The following is a 20,352-nucleotide window of genomic DNA, read 5'->3' as shown; positions in this document are numbered from 1 at the left end:
ACATAACTATTACATTTCACACAAACAAAACACTTTTCTACATAACTGGTATATAAATAATGTTAACACAGTGAGTAATCTACTAAATGCAAATGATAAATTTTACTTCTATGAGGTGTTTATGGAAAAATATGATCTTGATGTTTCACAAAGAGAGTTTTACATGGTAGCATAATTACCTCCACAAGGAGGTTATGTTTTTACTGGCTTTATCTGTTTGTCTGTTTGTGTTTAAGATAACTAAATTTATGGACGGATTTTCATGAAATTTTCAGGACTTCTTGGAAAGGGGAAAGGGAATAACTGAATTAATTTTGGTGGTGATCTGGATCACCGTTTGGATCCAGGAACTTTTTAAAGGCCTTGGTGGAGGTTTGTGTTCTCCGAGTGTTTTTCTGGGTAACTTCTGAATTGCACAGTTTTGATACAATACTTTATTTTCAGACTTTGTACAACTGTATCTCTATTTTGATAAGTTAATGAATGTAAATAAAAGAAAGAGTCAACCATAGTGAAGAGAAAGCCAGCAACTATTCCTGTATTTTGTTCAGCATACAGTTACTATAACCGGCAAAATATTGAAAGTAGATTGTGTGGAATTACATTTCACAAGGTTGAATAATAATTTATTTGACCAGATAAAAAATAGATAGAAAAATCCAAATGCATCAATAAACAATCAAACATGTTAGTATCAAATTCATTTATCCATTAATTTATATTGTAGCTACCTTATGTCTTAGTTAAATAGCATAAAAAAAATATTTTAGCATTAAAGAGTGTTGTTTTTAATGTCATACAGTGATCTGTATCATAACAATATCTCTGCCCTTTGTAACAAACCAAACTGTGAGAAAAATCAGGTAAAATTTGTTGAATTTATTGTTGTGGTTGGGCCTACACCTTACAAATAAATGCATTGGAGGCGCATGGGAGACCCATCCAAGATGGCGGCACGATGAGACGTCAGCAGCGTGATACAATGCAGCGTCTATGTATATTATGTCTATGAAACTGGGGAGCCATCGCAGACTGAATGCGCATGCTCAGTTTTTTAATCTTGCGAACTTTATTGATAAATGTATTGATTCTAATTCATGAATATATATTGAAATGCAATGTTTATTCAAGAAAGCTTATTCAGAAAAACGAAGGAAAAAAACAAAACATTTTCCTTTTCGGAGAAAGAAAAAGATGCCATGCTGTATTCAGAACAGCTCGGAATTTGAATAACCCGTTTGTTTTTATACGTACGTTTTTATACGCACCTTTATGTTCTCAGTGTTTATAATAAATTGTATCACGAGATATTTTTAAAAATTGTGATGAATGGCTAATTAGTTATGGGCAGAAAAAAATAACCTCTTTTGCGTTTGTCTGAACGTTTTCCTGAGTGTGTAGTTTTGGAAGTTTGTAGTTGTCCGTGAACGCAGCATTGGTGCGGTTCAGCCTGTAGGGGGCAGCAGCGGCTCATTTCATTTTACTGGACGGAAGAAGAAGACGAGCACAGAAGATAAATGCTAACAATACCAATGTTTGGATTGAAAATGAGAGCTTTAATGTTTTTTCCCTAACATTCAAGTTAAAAAATATCGGTTGACCATTGACCATGAAGAGGCCTAAGTCCAGCTAAATGAACGTAATAAATGCACTTTTATTTTGACTGGTTTAAGTGCGGCTAACTACAGTATCTGACCAGCAAACCTCTGGCGGGACAATATTTCCAGCTTTGTTTACAAGATCAGCTGTTTCTCCACCTTTGTCCACAAGATCCACGTTTCTCCACCTTTATCCACAAGATCAACTAACAACTGCTGATCGTAAAGGTAGGTAGAAAGAAATTATGTTGACACTTTAGTCTCTATCACACCCTGTCCAGTTTTCCCCGGACAGGATTCACATGAAATGACAGGAAAAACTATTGTAAATAAATCTTTCTATGTGGAAAACAAATGAGAGAAAAAGCAGTTTAATGCCTTGTTTGGTGGGCACGACCAGAAAAACTGTTTTGGTCACATTAATGTACTTTTGTCTCCTTTTGCTACTAAAGCAGGTTTCAACCTGCCTGGAATGACTTCCAAGTCAACATGGGAGGGTACATCCTGAAAGTGTGTGGATATAATGACCAAAATGAAAGTATTATGAAATATTTCCCTCATTCACAATGAATATGTGAACTTTTGTGAAGGAACAGCTGTTACAACATTTCACATGGATGTTCTTCTGACCTGCTGGAGAGACAATGTCTCTCAGATGAGCTGGGACTTCCATGATAATACATTATGACTGCATACACAGATTTATAACGACTGATTTACCTCCCAGCCTGCTCCGTCGAGCTCCATGGCGTCGTCGGATGTCAGCATGCAGGAGATGAGCGAGGTTGTCATCGTCACCTTACCTGAAGCCGTGAGCGGAGACCTCCCGTCTATGGTGGAGGAGGACAAGGTGGTGCTGGTGACCACAGAGCTGACGCCTTCGGCTGGGTAACGTACACACACACACACACACACACACACACACACACACACACACACACACACACAGATGCAAAATAACAACAAAGATGTGGCTTCCTACAGCATTCCTGTTTCTACTGTTAAAATGGACTTTTGTGTCATTTTATTTAGCAGTTTACACAACATGACAGGAACCTTTCAGATGTAAAATATGTAATGGTTGTCCTGTTTTCCCAGAGCTGCTTAGTCTGAGCTCTTCAGCATCATCACAAACATTTCAGCCCTTCTGATGTCCGTCGTTCGGACCTGGCTGACCCCTGAGACGGGACTGCTGTGAACATTAAGCTAACCGAAGCCGTGTTTTCAGGGAGGACGTCCTCGCCGTAGCTCCAGTGGAAGCAGAAGCTGAAGCCAACAGAGAAGATTCTCTTTCCAAAGAGGAGGCTGTTATCGGTGAGTACGACCTGCACTGAACGCAGATGAAACGTTTTGGTTATTCAGACGTTTTGTTTGGAACACTGCTGAATTAAGACTTGTTGGCTGTTCATGACTTTCTTTCTGCAGTGAAGTTATCTGAGGAGGTGGACGTGGAGGCCGACGTCTTCTACCCGATCACATGTGGAGACGTCAAAGCCACGCTGGTCTGGAAGAAGTTTGTCTGTCCCGGGATCAACGTGAAGTGTGTCCAGGTGCGCCGTCTGGCCGTGCAGCACACTGAGGATGATGATGAACTGCAGCTTGACTTGTATTTCTCTCCTCTCTGTTCAGTTCAACGAGCAGCTCATCAGTCCGAAGGAGTTTGTGTGTTTAGCTGGAAAGTCTACGCTGAAGGACTGGAAGAGAGCCATCCGGCTCAATGGCACCATGCTCAGGTCAGACCTGCAGGATGAGTCCTCCCATAGGAGCCTCTCACTGCCCAGCTTTCATTTAAAACTGTTTAGTTTAGTGCTGGAAGTTGATTGGCTGCACAGTGGTTAGAACTACAGCTGTGATGGACTGGGGACCTGTTCGGGGTGTCCTCTGCCTCTTGGCCAGGGATTGCAGGGACAGACGGGTCCTTAATTGGCCCAAACAGAGTTGTTGGTAGTTTATTGTTAGTCGTTCTGTATGAGTTGAAGTGTGGTCAGTGTCCGTCACTGAGTGCGTGTGGTTGACGTTAGACCTGACTGATGTGGAGAAAGGTCTTAATTGTGATTTTTCTGACTAATATGGTGGTTTTATTTATGATTTTAATCCTTTAAATTCCAGTTTCCACTTGGCGTTAATAAAGAAATATGTTTTCTATATGAGTTGAGTCAGATATTCTCAATCCCCTCCATGTACAGGAGACACAGAGGGTCAAAATGATGTTTCCCTCTTCCCAATGTGTAAATCAGAGTATTTAAAGACATTTCTATGTGTGTATCCACACATATAAACACACAGAAATGTAAAAATATAAAACAGAATGTAGAAAATGTACAATAATATGCAGTAATAAACAACAGTGTACATGAATGATATGAACGGCTTCGTTGACCAGCTGCCAGATGCATCCTGTAGCAAAACACTGATGTTTCCTCTGGAACACGCTCACGCTGCCCTTGTGAGGAAAACTATGGATCTGATTGTTATTTGTGTTCTGCTTTGGGTGCGAGCAGAGCCAGACCGTGTCAGTCTGCAGCTGAATGCTGGGAGAGCTTTCCTTCTGTTGCTCCGGTCCTTCTCTGTTAGCTGGTGCTGTGTGTGGGAGAATTACACCCACGGAGAGATGAACGATGTTGCAGGATTTTATTTAGACTCGGTTGTTTGTTTACTAAAAGCCTACAGCAACGTGCAAACCAAGCTACTTTAAACTTGAGCTGATGTTTTAGCTTCATCCACCAGGATGTCCTGATAAAGTGTGTGACGAAGATGCAGACTGGACTTCTAGGAAGAATCTGGACCACGATAGAGAAGGACAGCTGGCCGTTGCTCGTAGCAACAAGACTATAAAACACCTGAAGTTGTTCTTCCAGAAGCAAAAACTATGCAGGAGTGGTCATGAACAGTCTGCTTTCACCATCCGTGCACCAGGAAGTTTTAGACTTCCAACATCAGGATGTTCTGCAGGTTTTATCCTCAGGATGTTCTGCAGGTTTTATCCTCAGGATGTTCTGCAGGTTTTATCCTCAGGATGTTCTGCAGGTTTTATCCTCAGGATGTTCTGCAGGTTTTATCCTCAGGATGTTCTGCAGGTTTTATCCTCAGGATGTTCTGCAGGTTTTATCCTCAGGATGTTCTGCAGGTTTTATCATCAGGATGTTCTGCAGGTTTTATCCTCAGGACGTTCTGCAGGTTTTATCCTCAGGATGTTCTGCAGGTTTTATCCTCAGGATGTTCTGCAGGTTTTATCCTCAGGATGTTCTGCAGGTTTTATCATCAGGATGTTCTGCAGGTTTTATCATCAGGATGTTCTGCAGGTTTTATCATCAGGATGTTCTGCAGGTTTTATCATCAGGATGTTCTGCAGGTTTTATCCTCAGGATGTTCTGCAGGTTTTATCTGGATGTTCTGCAGGTTTTATCCTCAGGATGTTCTGCAGGTTTTATCCTCAGGATGTTCTGCAGGTTTTATCCTCAGGATGTTCTGCAGGTTTTATCTGGATGTTCTGCAGGTTTTATCCTCAGGATGTTCTGCAGGTTTTATCTGGATGTTCTGCAGGTTTTATCATCTGGATGTTCTGCAGGTTTTATCCTCAGGATGTTCTGCAGGTTTTATCCTCAGGATGTTCTGCAGGTTTTATCCTCAGGATGTTCTGCAGGTTTTATCCTCAGGATGTTCTGCAGGTTTTATCTGGATGTTCTGCAGGTTTTATCCTCAGGATGTTCTGCAGGTTTTATCTGGATGTTCTGCAGGTTTTATCTGGATGTTCTGCAGGTTTTATCCTCAGGATGTTCTGCAGGTTTTATCCTCAGGATGTTCTGCAGGTTTTATCTGGATGTTCTGCAGGTTTTATCCTCAGGATGTTCTGCAGGTTTTATCCTCAGGATGTTCTGCAGGTTTTATCCTCAGGATGTTCTGCAGGTTTTATCCTCAGGATGTTCTGCAGGTTTTATCTGGATGTTCTGCAGGTTTTATCTGGATGTTCTGCAGGTTTTATCCTCAGGATGTTCTGCAGGTTTTATCCTCAGGACGTTCTGCAGGTTTTATCCTCAGGATGTTCTGCAGGTTTTATCCTCAGGACGTTCTGCAGGTTTTATCTGGATGTTCTGCAGGTTTTATCTGGATGTTCTGCAGGTTTTATCCTCAGGATGTTCTGCAGGTTTTATCCTCAGGACGTTCTGCAGGTTTTATCTGGATGTTCTGCAGGTTTTATCTGGATGTTCTGCAGGTTTTATCCTCAGGATGTTCGGCAGGTTTTATCCTCAGGACGTTCTGCAGGTTTTATCCTCAGGACGTTCTGCAGGTTTTATCCTCAGGATGTTCTGCAGGTTTTATCCTCAGGATGTTCTGCAGGTTTTATCCTCAGGATGTTCTGCAGGTTTTATCCTCAGGACGTTCTGCAGGTTTTATCTGGATGTTCTGCAGGTTTTATCTGGATGTTCTGCAGGTTTTATCCTCAGGATGTTCTGCAGGTTTTATCTGGATGTTCTGCAGGTTTTATCATCAGGATGTTCTGCAGGTTTTATCCTCAGGATGTTCTGCAGGTTTTATCTGGATGTTCTGCAGGTTTTATCCTCAGGATGTTCTGCAGGTTTTATCCTCAGGATGTTCTGCAGGTTTTATCCTCAGGACGTTCTGCAGGTTTTATCCTCAGGATGTTCTGCAGGTTTTATCCTCAGGATGTTCTGCAGGTTTTATCCTCAGGACGTTCTGCAGGTTTTATCCTCAGGACGTTCGGCAGGTTTTATCATCAGGATGTTCTGCAGGTTTTATCCTCAGGATGTTCTGCAGGTTTTATCTGGATGTTCTGCAGGTTTTATCCTCAGGATGTTCTGCAGGTTTTATCTGGATGTTCTGCAGGTTTTATCCTCAGGATGTTCTGCAGGTTTTATCCTCAGGATGTTCTGCAGGTTTTATCCTCAGGATGTTCTGCAGGTTTTATCCTCAGGACGTTCTGCAGGTTTTATCCTCAGGATGTTCTGCAGGTTTTATCCTCAGGATGTTCTGCAGGTTTTATCTGGATGTTCTGCAGGTTTTATCCTCAGGACGTTCTGCAGGTTTTATCCTCAGGACGTTCTGCAGGTTTTATCCTCAGGATGTTCTGCAGGTTTTATCCTCAGGATGTTCTGCAGGTTTTATCCTCAGGATGTTCTGCAGGTTTTATCCTCAGGACGTTCTGCAGGTTTTATCCTCAGGATGTTCTGCAGGTTTTATCCTCAGGACGTTCTGCAGGTTTTATCCTCAGGACGTTCTGCAGGTTTTATCCTCAGGATGTTCTGCAGGTTTTATCTGGATGTTCTGCAGGTTTTATCCTCAGGATGTTCTGCAGGTTTTATCATCAGGATGTTCTGCAGGTTTTATCTGGATGTTCTGCAGGTTTTATCCTCAGGACGTTCTGCAGGTTTTATCCTCAGGACGTTCTGCAGGTTTTATCCTCAGGATGTTCTGCAGGTTTTATCCTCAGGATGTTCTGCAGGTTTTATCCTCAGGATGTTCTGCAGGTTTTATCCTCAGGACGTTCTGCAGGTTTTATCCTCAGGATGTTCTGCAGGTTTTATCCTCAGGATGTTCTGCAGGTTTTATCCTCAGGATGTTCTGCAGGTTTTATCCTCAGGACGTTCTGCAGGTTTTATCCTCAGGATGTTCTGCAGGTTTTATCCTCAGGATGTTCTGCAGGTTTTATCATCAGGATGTTCTGCAGGTTTTATCATCAGGATGTTCTGCAGGTTTTATCTGGATGTTCTGCAGGTTTTATCATCAGGTTGTTCTGCAGGTTTTATCATCAGGATGTTCTGCAGGTTTTATCATCAGGATGTTCTGCAGGTTTTATCTGGATGTTCTGCAGGTTTTATCCTCAGGATGTTCTGCAGGTTTTATCCTCAGGATGTTCTGCAGGTTTTATCCTCAGGATGTTCTGCAGGTTTTATCCTCAGGATGTTCTGCAGGTTTTATCATCAGGATGTTCTGCAGGTTTTATCCTCAGGATGTTCTGCATGTTTTATCCTCAGGATGTTCTGCAGGTTTTATCCTCAGGACGTTCTGCAGGTTTTATCCTCAGGACGTTCTGCAGGTTTTATCCTCAGGACGTTCTGCAGGTTTTATCCTCAGGATGTTCTGCATGTTTTATCCTCAGGATGTTCTGCAGGTTTTATCCTCAGGACGTTCGGCAGGTTTTATCCTCAGGACGTTCGGCAGGTTTTATCCTCAGGACGTTCGGCAGGTTTTATCCTCAGGACGTTCTGCAGGTTTTATCCTCAGGATGTTCGGCAGGTTTTATCCTCAGGACGTTCGGCAGGTTTTATCCTCAGGATGTTCTGCAGGTTTTATCCTCAGGATGTTCTGCAGGTTTTATCCTCAGGATGTTCTGCAGGTTTTATCCTCAGGATGTTCTGCAGGTTTTATCCTCAGGATGTTCTGCAGGTTTTATCCTCAGGACGTTCGGCAGGTTTTATCCTCAGGACGTTCGGCAGGTTTTATCCTCAGGATGTTCTGCAGGTTTTATCCTCAGGATGTTCTGCAGGTTTTATCCTCAGGATGTTCGGCAGGTTTTATCCTCAGATTGTTCTGCAGGTTTTGGACTTGTTCCGCCTCCAGAACACCTGAGTCAGACTATCACCTTTCCTCATCAGGCTCTTCGCAACCTCCTGACGAACCCTTTATTTCATTCATGTCTGTTAAAATGAGGGTTACCTATGAAGTGGGGTGTCCAACTCTGCTCCTTGAGGGCCACAATCCTGCTGCTTTTCCAGGTATCCCTGCTCCAACGCACTTGACATGAGTCACTGTGCAGAACCTGTTGGATCCATGTGATGTGAGTCAGGAGTGTAGTGTCTGTTTCCAGTTGTACTACTGGTGTCCTAACTACATGACACGAGATGCAGACAATAAAGAGTTTCACTGGATGATTCTGTTTATCAGAAGTGTTTTACCGAATTGAAAGATCCGATAATAAACAGAGAATTTTGTGACTTGGTTCAGTTTAAAATAACTCTGTTTATCTTCAAAGTAAAAAAGATGACATATGATATACAAAAGATGTTTAACGACAGGGCTGCTGTGTACAGTCTGAGAGGTAAAGTTATGCTACTGAAACCATAAACTGCCCTAAAAAACAGATGTTTCCATTTATGGAGTAACTTTATGGAAAGGACTAAGTGTTGATTTAAAATTATGTAATTATATTATTCAGTTTAAAAAATGTACAAGAAAATTCTGAGTTTATTTTGCTGCTTTAAATTTTGCCTTCTGACTGATGACTTTCAGTATGTAATCTGTGTATAAAGCCACATAACTGTGTAAACTGAAGACTGTAAACAAGGATTAGGATTTAAATAATCCCTGGGCTTCCTTCTGCTCCTTCTCAAACAACGTATAATATTACACAAATGTGCATCCTCATTTTGTTTAGTATATGTGTTTGAGATAAATAAAAAAAAAAAAAAAAAAAAAAGAATTTAACATGTTTCAGTCTTGCAGCTCAGACAGAATAAATATCTACATGTTGAGTTTTATCATGAGGTCGTCGTAGTGTTTGGGTTCAATATGTGTTGGGATGGTTTTAAAACATTAAACAGGATCCGTTTAGTCTGAAATGATGTTCAGGTTGTTCCTGTTTGTCTGCAGAAGAGCAAAGACCCCAAACCTCCAAGTTTCCTCCATGTAATGATGAAATCAGAGTTATTGACTCCCCGTCAGTGGTTGTAATGTTATAACTATGTTTCTAACTGGAAGATTCCCAGCACAAGTCAACACCGAAGTGAACCCATTATCTTTTTAGTGGTAAATGTTGTCTGTCGGCTTGTGTCCAGGTTTAATCTGCATAAATAAGCTGTTTTAACTTTAAATTGTTCCGTTATAAACAGTAAACACATGAAAACATGACTTTGTTCTCATCATTCAGTAGTTCAGCAGCTTCTGAGTGAAGCCAAACATCCGTGTTTGGGACAGAAATGTATGAGATGGCTGCAGCTGCAGGTTGGTATCGATGTCTACGTCACTGTTGATTCATTTGTCCTGGTGAACGTCCAGGTAGAGACGGTGAAATACGAGATGTTTCACTTCCTGCTATTCACCTCAAGATGGCGCTCTTTTATCACGCACGCTGTCAGTGAACACATCCTGACCTTTCATTTCACAGGAAGATCATGGACTCAGGTGAGCTGGACTTCTATCAACACTCCAAGGTTTGCTCCAACACCTGCCGCAGCACCAAGATCGACCTGGTGGGAAGCAAAGTGTCCATCAGCAGCGACCAGCCCGCTGAGATCATTTCTGCCGCCACTTCTTCAGCTGATTGTAAGTTCCTCAGCCGGCACTCTGCTTCCGGGCTCGCTCTGGTCTCACATCACATCAGGCAGAAAAGAAAACATGTAGGCTCACAAGCAGTTTGGGAGACGAAGGGAATAAAGTCTGAGTGATTAAAAACAGAAAATAATCACAAAGATGGCAATAAAAACAAACAACAATAATTCAGTAATAATAAAGTTAGTGATGACCAGAGGGGATATTCAGCCGCATCAAGCCTCTTACTGTCTGTGTTTTAGTGAACGGAGCAGCTGCTTCATTTCCGGACGTGTCGGAGGAACCGTCCGAGTGGGTCACAGCGATCGGAGGTGATCAGCAGCCCTGAGATACAGACTACACAAGTACTCTCTGGATGTTCTGACGTTGTGCAGTATGATGTGTTTAATGTGTGTGTGTGTGTGTGTGTGTGTGTGTAGAGGACTCTGTGGTGTTCTGGAGAGCAGTGAAGGAGGCAGGGCTGCTGGAGGAGGTGGTGGAGGACTTCCAGAAGGAGCTGCAGGAGGTGTTGAAGGGGCTGCATGACAGAGTGGGAGATCCGCCGCTGCAGGTCAAAGGTTAGAACTTCTGATCCGCCTGCAAGTTGATCAGTATATCAACAGTAATAATCAGATTATTTATGATGCATTAAAGTGATTAACAAGATAAATAAACACAATAAAAGACTGTAAAGTTCTGTTAATACATATGATGCACTAATAAAAACATGGGGGTGGGGGGGCATTTACAGCGGCATGTTGACAAAACAAGTATGCATTGGGGTGGTCTGTATAGGTCTGGTACATATCAAAGTTTTCTGTGTTAGGGTGGTCTACATGGGGGTGGTCCATGTTAGGGTGGTCTACATGGGGGTGGTCCATGTTAGGGTGGTCTACATTGGGGTGGTCCATGTTAGGGTGGTCTACATGGGGGTGGTCCATGTTAGGGTGGTCTACATTGGGGTGGTCCATGTTAGGGTGGTCTGCATGGGGGTGTTCCATGTTAGGGTGGTCTACATTGGGGTGTTACATGTTAGGGTGGTCTGCATGGGGGTGGTCCATGTTAGGGTGGTCTACATTGGGGTGGTCCATGTTAGGGTGGTCTGCATGGGGGTGGTCCATGTTAGGGTGGTCTACATTGGGGTGTTACATGTTAGGGTGGTCTACATGGGGGTGGTCCATGTTAGGGTGGTCTACATTGGGGTGGTCCATGTTAGGGTGGTCTACATTGGGGTGTTACATGTTAGGGTGGTCTGCATGGGGGTGGTCCATGTTAGGGTGGTCTACATTGGGGTGGTCCATGTTAGGGTGGTCTGCATGGGGGTGGTCCATGTTAGGGTGGTCTACATTGGGGTGTTACATGTTAGGGTGGTCTACATTGGGGTGGTGCATGTTAGGGTGGTCTACATTGGGGTGGTCCATGTTAGGGTGGTCTACATTGAGGTGGTCCATGTTAGGGTGGTCTACATTGGGGTGGTCCATGTTAGGGTGGTCTACATTGGGGTGGTGCATGTTAGGGTGGTCTACATTGGGGTGGTCCATGTTAGGGTGGTCTGCATGGGGGTGGTCCATGTTAGGGTGGTCTACATTGGGGTGGTACATGTTAGGGCGGTCTACATTGGGGTGGTCCATGTTAGGGTGGTCTACATTGGGGTGGTCCATGTTAGGGTGGTCTGCATGGGGGTGGTCCATGTTAGGGTGGTCTACATTGGGGTGGTCCATGTTAGGGTGGTCTACATTGGGGTGGTCCATGTTAGGGTGGTCTACATTGGGGTGGTGCATGTTAGGGTGGTCTGCATGGGGGTGGTCCATGTTAGGGTGGTCTACATTGGGGTGGTCCATGTTAGGGTGGTCTACATTGGGGTGGTCCATGTTAGGGTGGTCTGCATGGGGGTGGTCCATGTTAGGGTGGTCTACATGGGGGTGGTACATGTTGGGGTGGTCCATGTTAGGGTGGTCTACATTGGGGTGGTCCATGTTAGGGTGGTCTACATGGGGGTGGTCCATGTTAGGGTGGTCTGCATGGGGGTGGTCCATGTTAGGGTGGTCTACATTGGGGTGGTGCATGTTAGGGTGGTCTACATTGGGGTGGTGCATGTTAGGGTGGTCTACATTGGGGTGGTCCATGTTAGGGTGGTCTACATTGGGGTGGTCCATGTTGGGGTGGTCTACATGGGGGTGGTACATGTTGGGGTGGTCCATGTTAGGGTGGTCTACATTGGGGTGTTACATGTTAGGGGGGTCTACATTGGGGTGGTACATGTTAGGGGGGTCTACATTGGGGTGGTCCATGTTAGGGGGGTCTACATTGGGGTGGTCCATGTTAGGGGGGTCTACATTGGGGTGGTCCATGTTAGGGGGGTCTACATTGGGGTGGTCCATGTTAGGGTGGTCTACATTGGGGTGGTCCATGTTAGGGCGGTCTACATTGGGGTGGTCCATGTTAGGGCGGTCTACATTGGGGTGGTCCATGTTAGGGCGGTCTACATTGGGGTGGTCCATGTTAGGGGGGTCTACATTGGGGTGGTCCATGTTAGGGGGGTCTACATTGGGGTGGTCCATGTTAGGGGGGTCTACATTGGGGTGGTCCATGTTAGGGGGGTCTACATTGGGGTGGTCCATGTTAGGGGGGTCTACATTGGGGTGGTCCATGTTAGGGGGGTCTACATTGGGGTGGTCCATGTTAGGGGGGTCTACATTGGGGTGGTCCATGTTAGGGGGGTCTACATTGGGGTGGTCCATGTTAGGGTGGTCTACATTGGGGTGGTCCATGTTAGGGCGGTCTACATTGGGGTGGTACATGTTAGGGCGGTCCACATTGGGGTGGTACATGTTAGGGTGGTCTACATTGGGGTGGTACATGTTAAGGGTTGTCTGCATTGGGGCAGTCTGCGTTCAGGTGGTCCACCCTGCTGTGTTCCACTGGACGTGATGTCTGCTTGTTCCTCAGATGCCGTTTTACTCAACAACATCGTGCAGAACTTCGGGATGCTGGATCTGGTGAAGAAGGCTCTGGCCAGCCATAAGAGCCAGATGGACCGTTACAGAGAGCAGTACACGCGCAGCCTCGCCGGTCAGTATGAGTTCCTTCATGTCTGCGTATCTCCAGACGTGATCTTAGAGGAGTTGTGAGGAAAAGTTTGCTGTTCCGTCCTGATTTGTTGTCTCTGTCTGCAGCTCTGGAACAGCAGTGTGATGAACACAGGAGGCGAGCCAAAGAGCTGAAGAGTAAATCTCAGCACCTCAACAACGTTTTGATGACTCTCACTCCAGTTCCTGCACCCCAGACCCCCAAACGTCCCCGCCTGACCCGCGCCGTTTCCGGCCCGGCCACGGTCAGCGCCACTCCCACCCAGATCACGCTTCCTCTAAACCAGCTGAGCGGCCTGCCGCTGGGGAAGGTGCTGACTGTGGCGGGAGGCCAGGCAGGCGGGTACACTCTGGTGACTTCTCCGCTCTCTGGGTCTGAGCTGGCAGCCGACACCTCCAACCTGACTGTGCTGTCCACGGCAGCGGGCCAGGAGGGCACGGCAGGGTCCAGCAGCTCTGCAGCCTCCCAAGCCTTCGTTAAGGTGGTCGGCCCCCAGTTCCAGCTGGTGACGCTGCCACTGACTGCGTCACAGAGCCCCGCCGTCCAGCAGCAGGTCAGCAGCATCAGTGTGGTGGGAGCCACGGCAACCACCGCTGATGATACTCAAGAGGAAGGCCAGACTGATGGTGATGATGAAGGTCAGCCAGAGCAGGTTACAGGGGAGGAGGGGGAGCAGCCGGCCGAGCAGCAGTGAGACGACGGACAGCTGTGGCGTCCCCCATCCTTCGGCGTCTGGCTGGCTTCTCACTGAACTGGAATTCATTTGCATCTGACGTCTAAACATTTCAGAGTTCTTCTGTGTAGCTGTGGCTCTGACTTCAACATGTCTTCATGAGTGTGTTCAGGTGTGAGACGTGTGTGTTTGTTCTGTAAATATGTTCGTAACTGATTGCTTTGTAACGGAGTTGAGTCTAGGAGTGCATTGCTTAGTTTTATAATAAATGCTCAGTTTTTAAGGAAAACATTTGCAAAAATGTTGCTTAGATTGCACAAACACAGCCGAAGATAAACCAGCTGCATGTTTTTCTTTCATTTTTAAATATTCTACATGTGATAAAACCATGTTGGATCGTCTCACATGGTGACGAGAAACCCAACAACTTCTCTTCACATCCAGACAAACAGAAAGAGGTGGAACTTTGGTTTAAGTGCAAGAACCGCATGACAGAACCAGAACCACAGCGGACCAGTGTGGGAAGATACTGGGAGAAGAAAATATAACGATCATTATTAAAAATGACGTGCTGAGCAGGTTTCACAGGAAAACGTTGCAGATCAGAACGTACGTTTATTGCTACCCAAAATCTTCGTATTCTTTTATGGGAGACTGAAGAAAAGTTCCACATGACCCCACACTCCATGAAGTTTCTGAGACGGTGATGACACGTTGTGGTGGTTAATGCTGTCACCTCCCAGTCCAGACCTTTCTGTTGGGAGTACTCCTGTTCTCTCCTGTTAGTCCGGCTTCCTCCAACTGTCCAGTACTTGTGAGGTCAGCTGGCTTCTCCACATTCTCCGTAGGAGTGAGCCTGCATGGGTGGTTGTCTCTATGAGTTGGTCCTGCTGTCCATGGACCACCCTTCTGCTCACCCAGTATTAGGCTTCAGCCCCCAGTGACCCTGCACTGGGAAAAGCTGGCATGAAAAACTAATTGATGGATAATGACTGGATATTAAAAATGATACAATCAACTAAATATAATGTCTTAAACTCTCGGCAGTAGTGAGGAGCAGTTCTGGGTTAAATGAATTCGCATAACAGGCTATGAGTAAAATGTTTCCTTTATTCTTTCCCAGAACATTTTTATTCAGCTTTTCCATTTAACTTGAAACAAACATCTGAAAACTACGCAGCTCATACATAAAAGGATTTTAGGATTCATATATACACGGAGCAAGCACAAAGTGGAACGTTTTCCATCACATCAGGTAGAAATCAACGCTACGACTCCGGTTGCGGAGCTTGACTTTTGTACATGAAGTAGCCAGAAGGTTTTAAAGATTATCAGAAATAAAAGGGAAATATTTACCTTTATTCAAGTTATTTTATCTTCCCATACAACACCAGACTGGTTATGGGATGTATTTCTTCACATTTTCATGCCGTAGCTACTTTAAAATCAACTAAATGAAACTGGATCATGTAGTGCTAGCTTAGTTAGCACTAAGTATGAATACAGAGGTACTACGAGCATTTTTATAGTTTATTTTTGGCTAATGTGAATGCCTTGTTTAACTAAGTTGATGTGTAGTCGCTAAATATACTCACTGGAAACTAAATAAGACGTTCCCACATTATCGTAAAACTTAAGAACTAGATTAGCGCTCCTACATAGCATCATGCTAGCATTAGGTTAACAGCTACTTGTTATTCCTTTAGTAGTTAAATGGAACAAGGAAGAAATCTCTTCTAGAAATGTGAAGCCGCATGTGACTGATTAGAAAGCTACTTCAAACTGGTGTAGTGATACTGGTGATTCATGTCCGGAAGACATTTCTGTCCTCCAATGACCTGTCAATTGCTTGAGGTGGTACCTTGGGTGTCCAGACGGATTTCAGACAGGCTGTTGCCATCTCCTCAGTAAGAGGAGGAGCCATCATCTGATCTAAAAGTTGCTGAAAGGCAAAAGTCATTGTGAATGATCAGCCCGGTCTATTACAACCTCACCTGTCACTACATCTCTGGCTAGAGACGTCTGACAGGTGAGACGTCGCTAAATAAAGCCAAAATGTCACGAAGGTTGCAACACTGCTCAGATGTGGCCACGGTGCCTCCCTGACCCCCCTCTAGATCCGGCCCTGTAGAGTGGCCTTCTTTTTAGGCCAGATAAATGGAGAGAAAAGGCTGAAATATGTCACAAGAACTGGACTGAAGATCAGGAACAGGTCCGATGGAGGGATGGACCCTTCCCAGTACCTGGACCTCAACGTTGCTGTGTGGGATCATCGGGACAGAAACAGAACAAAAAGCACAAAACCCAAAGAAGAGTTCTGGGAAGTCCATCTAGAAGCATGGAGAACAATGCCGGAGGACAACATTCATCTGTATGTATGTTGAAGTGAGTCTCTGCACGTTTCCTTTTCTCTGTGTTGAGCAGTAAAGGTTGGATCTGGACTTCCATGGCACTGTTGTTTTCTTTTTATTCTGAAATGAAACAGCTGCTGCATTGAAAGCAGCAACAAAAGCAAGTCATGTCATCAACCTCATTAAACTGGGAGCAGAAAACTAGAATTTGTGTATTTAATAAACTCAACATGTTGCATGTGTGTTATTTCCCCTCATTCTTTCAGATCCAACACTGGCTGCTTTAAAATGCCAAATAAAAACAAACATGTTCATATAAACCCAAAAGTGGGATTACAGAGCTGGTTTTCAGACTACAACATGCAGATGAAGACATTCACAGGATCAAGGTGTTTGGATTTCTGGTTGTTTATTTTTTCATGATTTTATTAGCTGGAAGTTACATTGATATATTTTTGACACATTTGTTTTTCCAACACAGTCTGAAAACTTTGCAAACAGCGAGGAAATATTTTCAAGTTCAGTGATTTTTTTTTTTAAACAAAAAGGAACAAATTAGGCCTACAGGAAGTGATGCTTGCACATATTTTAATCTCTTATCAGGCACAAACACGACTTCATGGCCAAAATAAATAAATAAATAAAACGTCACAAGGTGGCGCCAGAACATTTCATGCTTTTTTCTGCAGATTCAGATTTTTAAAAACAAAATCTCCTGAAAACTGTTGAGGTTAACTAAATAAATGTTACAACATGATTTGTAAAACATTATTATTTTTACTGAAAATAAATACATACATGTTCCTATATAATTAAAACAAAATAAGGTTAAAAGAATAAATAAAATGAAATAAAATAAAGTAAAATAAAATGAATACCTACTGGTTTGGGTTTAACAGGTTTCATAATTCAGTTTTTTCTTCCCATTTTTTAAAGTGAAGATAAACCTCATCAATTCCAGGCATAATGATAATTAGATATTAATTTCACCACAATAAGTGGTCTGTCTGTAGCCTTCCCATCAGAAAAGCCACCAGTTTAAATGTAAATTGCAGGTAAGTTTTAATTTATTGTGCTACTGGTGACGCGCCTGGTTTCCAGTTTACTTCTGATGGTTTCCACCAGTTGTTCCAGTAGCAGAAACATTTCCAGCTTTCTCTCTAACGATGCAGTCTGACTGCTGAACAGGTGATTTCATTCACGGTTTTATTAAACAAGCATTATTTATTGAAGACAGACGATGAGGCAAACATCACAGATGACTTTTACACTGAAGGCAACTGAGAATGGCAGGATAGGCAGGCAAACGATACTTTTCAATAAATGTCGACATCTGCAGTCAACCTGCGCGAGTTCTTGTGGTTTCTCCTCCTCAGCAGGGTTCTTCTATAAGCTCAAGTCATCGTAGGAGTAAAAGGGCTCCTCCACTGAGCGCACAGAGATTTTGAAGTGGCGGCGCAGAAAGCCTCCGTATCTCTTGTCCCACTTCAGGTTGTTGAGCTTTGGCCGGACCCTCCGCATGAAGCCCCCGTAGCGCTTCTGCAGCTCCTCGGGCTCCAGGCTCTCCTGCTCCGCGGAGCTACTCCTCTTTGTCTTGGGGCCGAATTTGCGTAAAAAGCCGCCGTAACGTTTAACGTAACTGTGGAGGATCTGATCCTCCGCGGCTGAGTCCGGAGGAGCGTCCGCGTCGCGCGCCTCCAGCCGCAGGTCGCGCGCCTCCAGCCGCTTCAACAGGTCCTCGTATTTCATGGGGAGCACTCCGGCTTTCAGGATGAGGTTGTCGCGCCACGGAGAGGACGTGAAGATTTTGTTCTTCTTCTTGTCGAGCCTCTTGATGAAGCCGCCGTAGCGTTTGACCAGGTCGGCCTGGTGGCTCTCCTCCGCCGCCGCCGCCGCGTCCTCCGTGAAGTCCGCCGTGCGCGGAGCCTGGCTGCAGCTCTCCAGCTCGCCCTCACACTCCGCACTGCACGACTGCACAACACACAGACAGGAGCGTGAACCGACAGCTGCCATGTGCGCACGAGCCAGGTTATTTGCTCACATTCACATGTTTGGACTTTGCATTCAGACATCGGGAGGAAATCAACCCTGAATGTTCAGCAATCACAGTTTCCTGAACAGTGTCTGGATTTTATTTTTCTATCTTATTAAACTTGGGAAAAACCCTGAAATGTCTCGTTTTAAGGTAAATATTTGGATTTTTGTGGATAAAGAAAAGGATGCAATCCCAGTTAAACGTGTCTTTTGGTCTGTACCACAAAACCCCAATGAAAGTTAAATACATGAGCAAACCAGCAACTTTCCTCCCCCATCTCTGTCCCCTTTTCAGCCTTGGCTTAAAGTTGCCTTACCAAGCTGCCGAAGGCGGCGTCGGGGTGAAGCATTTGTTGCGCGCATTGCTGACACTGTGACGAACAATCTGCGTGGATGGAGGACGGCAAGCTCAGCATCAGCACCAGGACATACCACTCCATTCTTCACCAGATCCCTACACACATAAAAGGGAAGAAAAGAGGTTTTACAAGTCTGGATTTAACAAAAAGAAAGACATAAAAAGATTCTGGCTTAGTTTCAGGATCCACACACTTGGAAAGTAATTAAACACATTCTCTGATGCAGATGGAAAAATGACATTTAATAAAAATCCAAATCTATCATGTTTAAAAAGGTGAATTAAAATTAAAGCACTGTTACTCTGCGCGCGTACAGCTGTTCGCCGTGCGTAATGGTGCTCCTTGTTTCCTCTAAAACAGCCCACTAAATAACCAAATGTGGTTTAAATGAAAGTTTCAGTGATGTATTAAAGTCTAAAGTGAAGAGGTGGTACCTTAGGAGTGTGACAGATACTTCCAGCCGAGTGAAGACTTGCAGAAGCGCATCTATTGACCAACCCTGTCCTCCGTCCAGCACTGGCTTCTCCTGCCCGGCTTCTCTCTTCTTCTTTTTTTTTTTTTTTTTATCTCAGGAGTCTTGCCTGTGTCATCAGAGCTGCTTCCATTAACGGACCAATAGGAGGGAAAAGGACTTCAGAAACAATCCCACCGCCTCCCCGCTTCAGGAGTTTTTAACAACGCCCACACAGGAAGGTATGGAAGCAGCAGCGCATTCATCCCTCAGCACACCACCACCACCACCACCATCATCATCATCATCACTCCATCCCTGGGGTGTCCGGATCAAACCCGGGGCTGTAAATCACACCGAAGCTCTTTCTGCTTCAAATGAGACAGAGACAAAGTAAAGACTAAACCAAAAGAGTGTGTTTGAACCAGATGTGATGCTGCTGTGACACTAAGAGCTTTTTACTGCAAACCGTCTCGAGACGAACCAGCCCGGAGCTGGAGGAGGCCACGGGGGTGTCGGTGCATCAGTCAGAGCAGGGGGGGGTAATTTATCACCACCAAACTGTTGAATTCACCTGAAACTAATGACAACTTTCTGTGAGAAGGGTCTTGTTGCCAGTTTGGGTTCAGACTTCAGGAATCAGTGGGGAAGGATTTCTGTCTCCCATACTAACTAACTAACTAACTAACTAACTAAAACAATGAACATTTGCCTGAATAAACAGAGACAGTGAGTAGCATCAACACACCTGCAGGGACTTGTGGCACACTGATGATGGGTCAGGAGTGTTTTAACACACATGGTTTCCCTTTGCCATCACTTCCTCTGACGCTGCACGTGTCATTTAAAGCTGGTAAGTGACGTCATGGCTTGCCATGGCGCATGGCAACAGAAAAATATCACCCTGTATTGCTGGCTTGCCAACAAACACACACAGCCTGAAATACATTTTTTTCCCTTTTCAGTGTGTTTGCGCCACACTGAGTTATGTTCCGCATTAAAAGATGGAAAAAGTTATAAAGACAAGGTTGGAAAATCATCACATGTTCAAATATCGTGAACCGGCCACTTTGGTCCCTCTTCCATGGTCTCCTCCATGGTGTTTATGCAACTTTCCTAACATGATGAAAGAACTTTGAGTTTATTCATCTGCCAAACACATAAACCCACATTAAATAACATAAATATATTAAAGAATAATAAAATAAAAATAAAACTGACTGATTTCTTGTATCCATTTGTGTCTGAGTTGTGACTGGATTTGGTCATATTTTTATTACAAACATGATTGCTGCTGTTATAATAACAGAAACTCACCTGTTTCCAGATGTGGATTACCTTAACTCACCTGTTGCCGCAGGTGTTGTTCACCTGAACTCACCTGTAACCCAACCATCCATATCCCCGGACCCCACCCCCTTCCTCCTCAGCCACGCCTCCGAACCTTTTTTTTAAAATTATTTTTTAGCCCAACTCGTCTCACACTCTTCTTGTCTCCTCTCATCTCCTCCTTCTACTATGATGTTTGCCA

At 44.4% G+C, this 20,352-nt stretch overlaps 2 protein-coding genes across 2 annotated transcripts; one reads left to right on the top strand and one right to left on the bottom strand.

The window, feature by feature from the left end:
* Positions 1 to 1,540: 1,540 nt before the first annotated feature.
* Positions 1,541 to 13,756, top strand: gmeb2 (glucocorticoid modulatory element binding protein 2). The gene is made up of 10 exons (XM_079239774.1): positions 1,541 to 1,826; positions 2,326 to 2,486; positions 2,827 to 2,912; positions 3,024 to 3,148; positions 3,228 to 3,331; positions 9,721 to 9,878; positions 10,127 to 10,195; positions 10,304 to 10,441; positions 12,813 to 12,935; positions 13,040 to 13,756. The coding sequence occupies exons 2-10, from the start codon at positions 2,344 to 2,346 to the stop codon at positions 13,645 to 13,647; spliced, it is 1,554 nt and encodes a 517-aa protein (XP_079095900.1). The 5' UTR covers positions 1,541 to 1,826; positions 2,326 to 2,343; the 3' UTR covers positions 13,648 to 13,756.
* A 3,291-nt stretch (positions 13,757 to 17,047) lies between these two features.
* Positions 17,048 to 18,892, bottom strand: pdyn (prodynorphin). The gene is made up of 3 exons (XM_079238670.1): positions 18,805 to 18,892; positions 18,329 to 18,465; positions 17,048 to 17,948 (listed from the first exon to the last, which is right to left on the bottom strand). Exons 2-3 carry the CDS (start codon positions 18,449 to 18,451, stop codon positions 17,364 to 17,366), a joined length of 708 nt encoding a protein of 235 aa, XP_079094796.1. The 5' UTR covers positions 18,452 to 18,465; positions 18,805 to 18,892; the 3' UTR covers positions 17,048 to 17,363.
* Positions 18,893 to 20,352: the final 1,460 nt, after the last annotated feature.

This window comes from Telmatherina bonti (genome assembly GCF_933228915.1).
Source record: "Telmatherina bonti genome assembly, chromosome: 4".
Classification (NCBI taxonomy): Eukaryota; Metazoa; Chordata; class Actinopteri; order Atheriniformes; family Telmatherinidae; genus Telmatherina; species Telmatherina bonti.
Note: the sequence above shows the minus strand (reverse complement) of the source record. Positions and strands in the feature narration are given on the sequence as shown.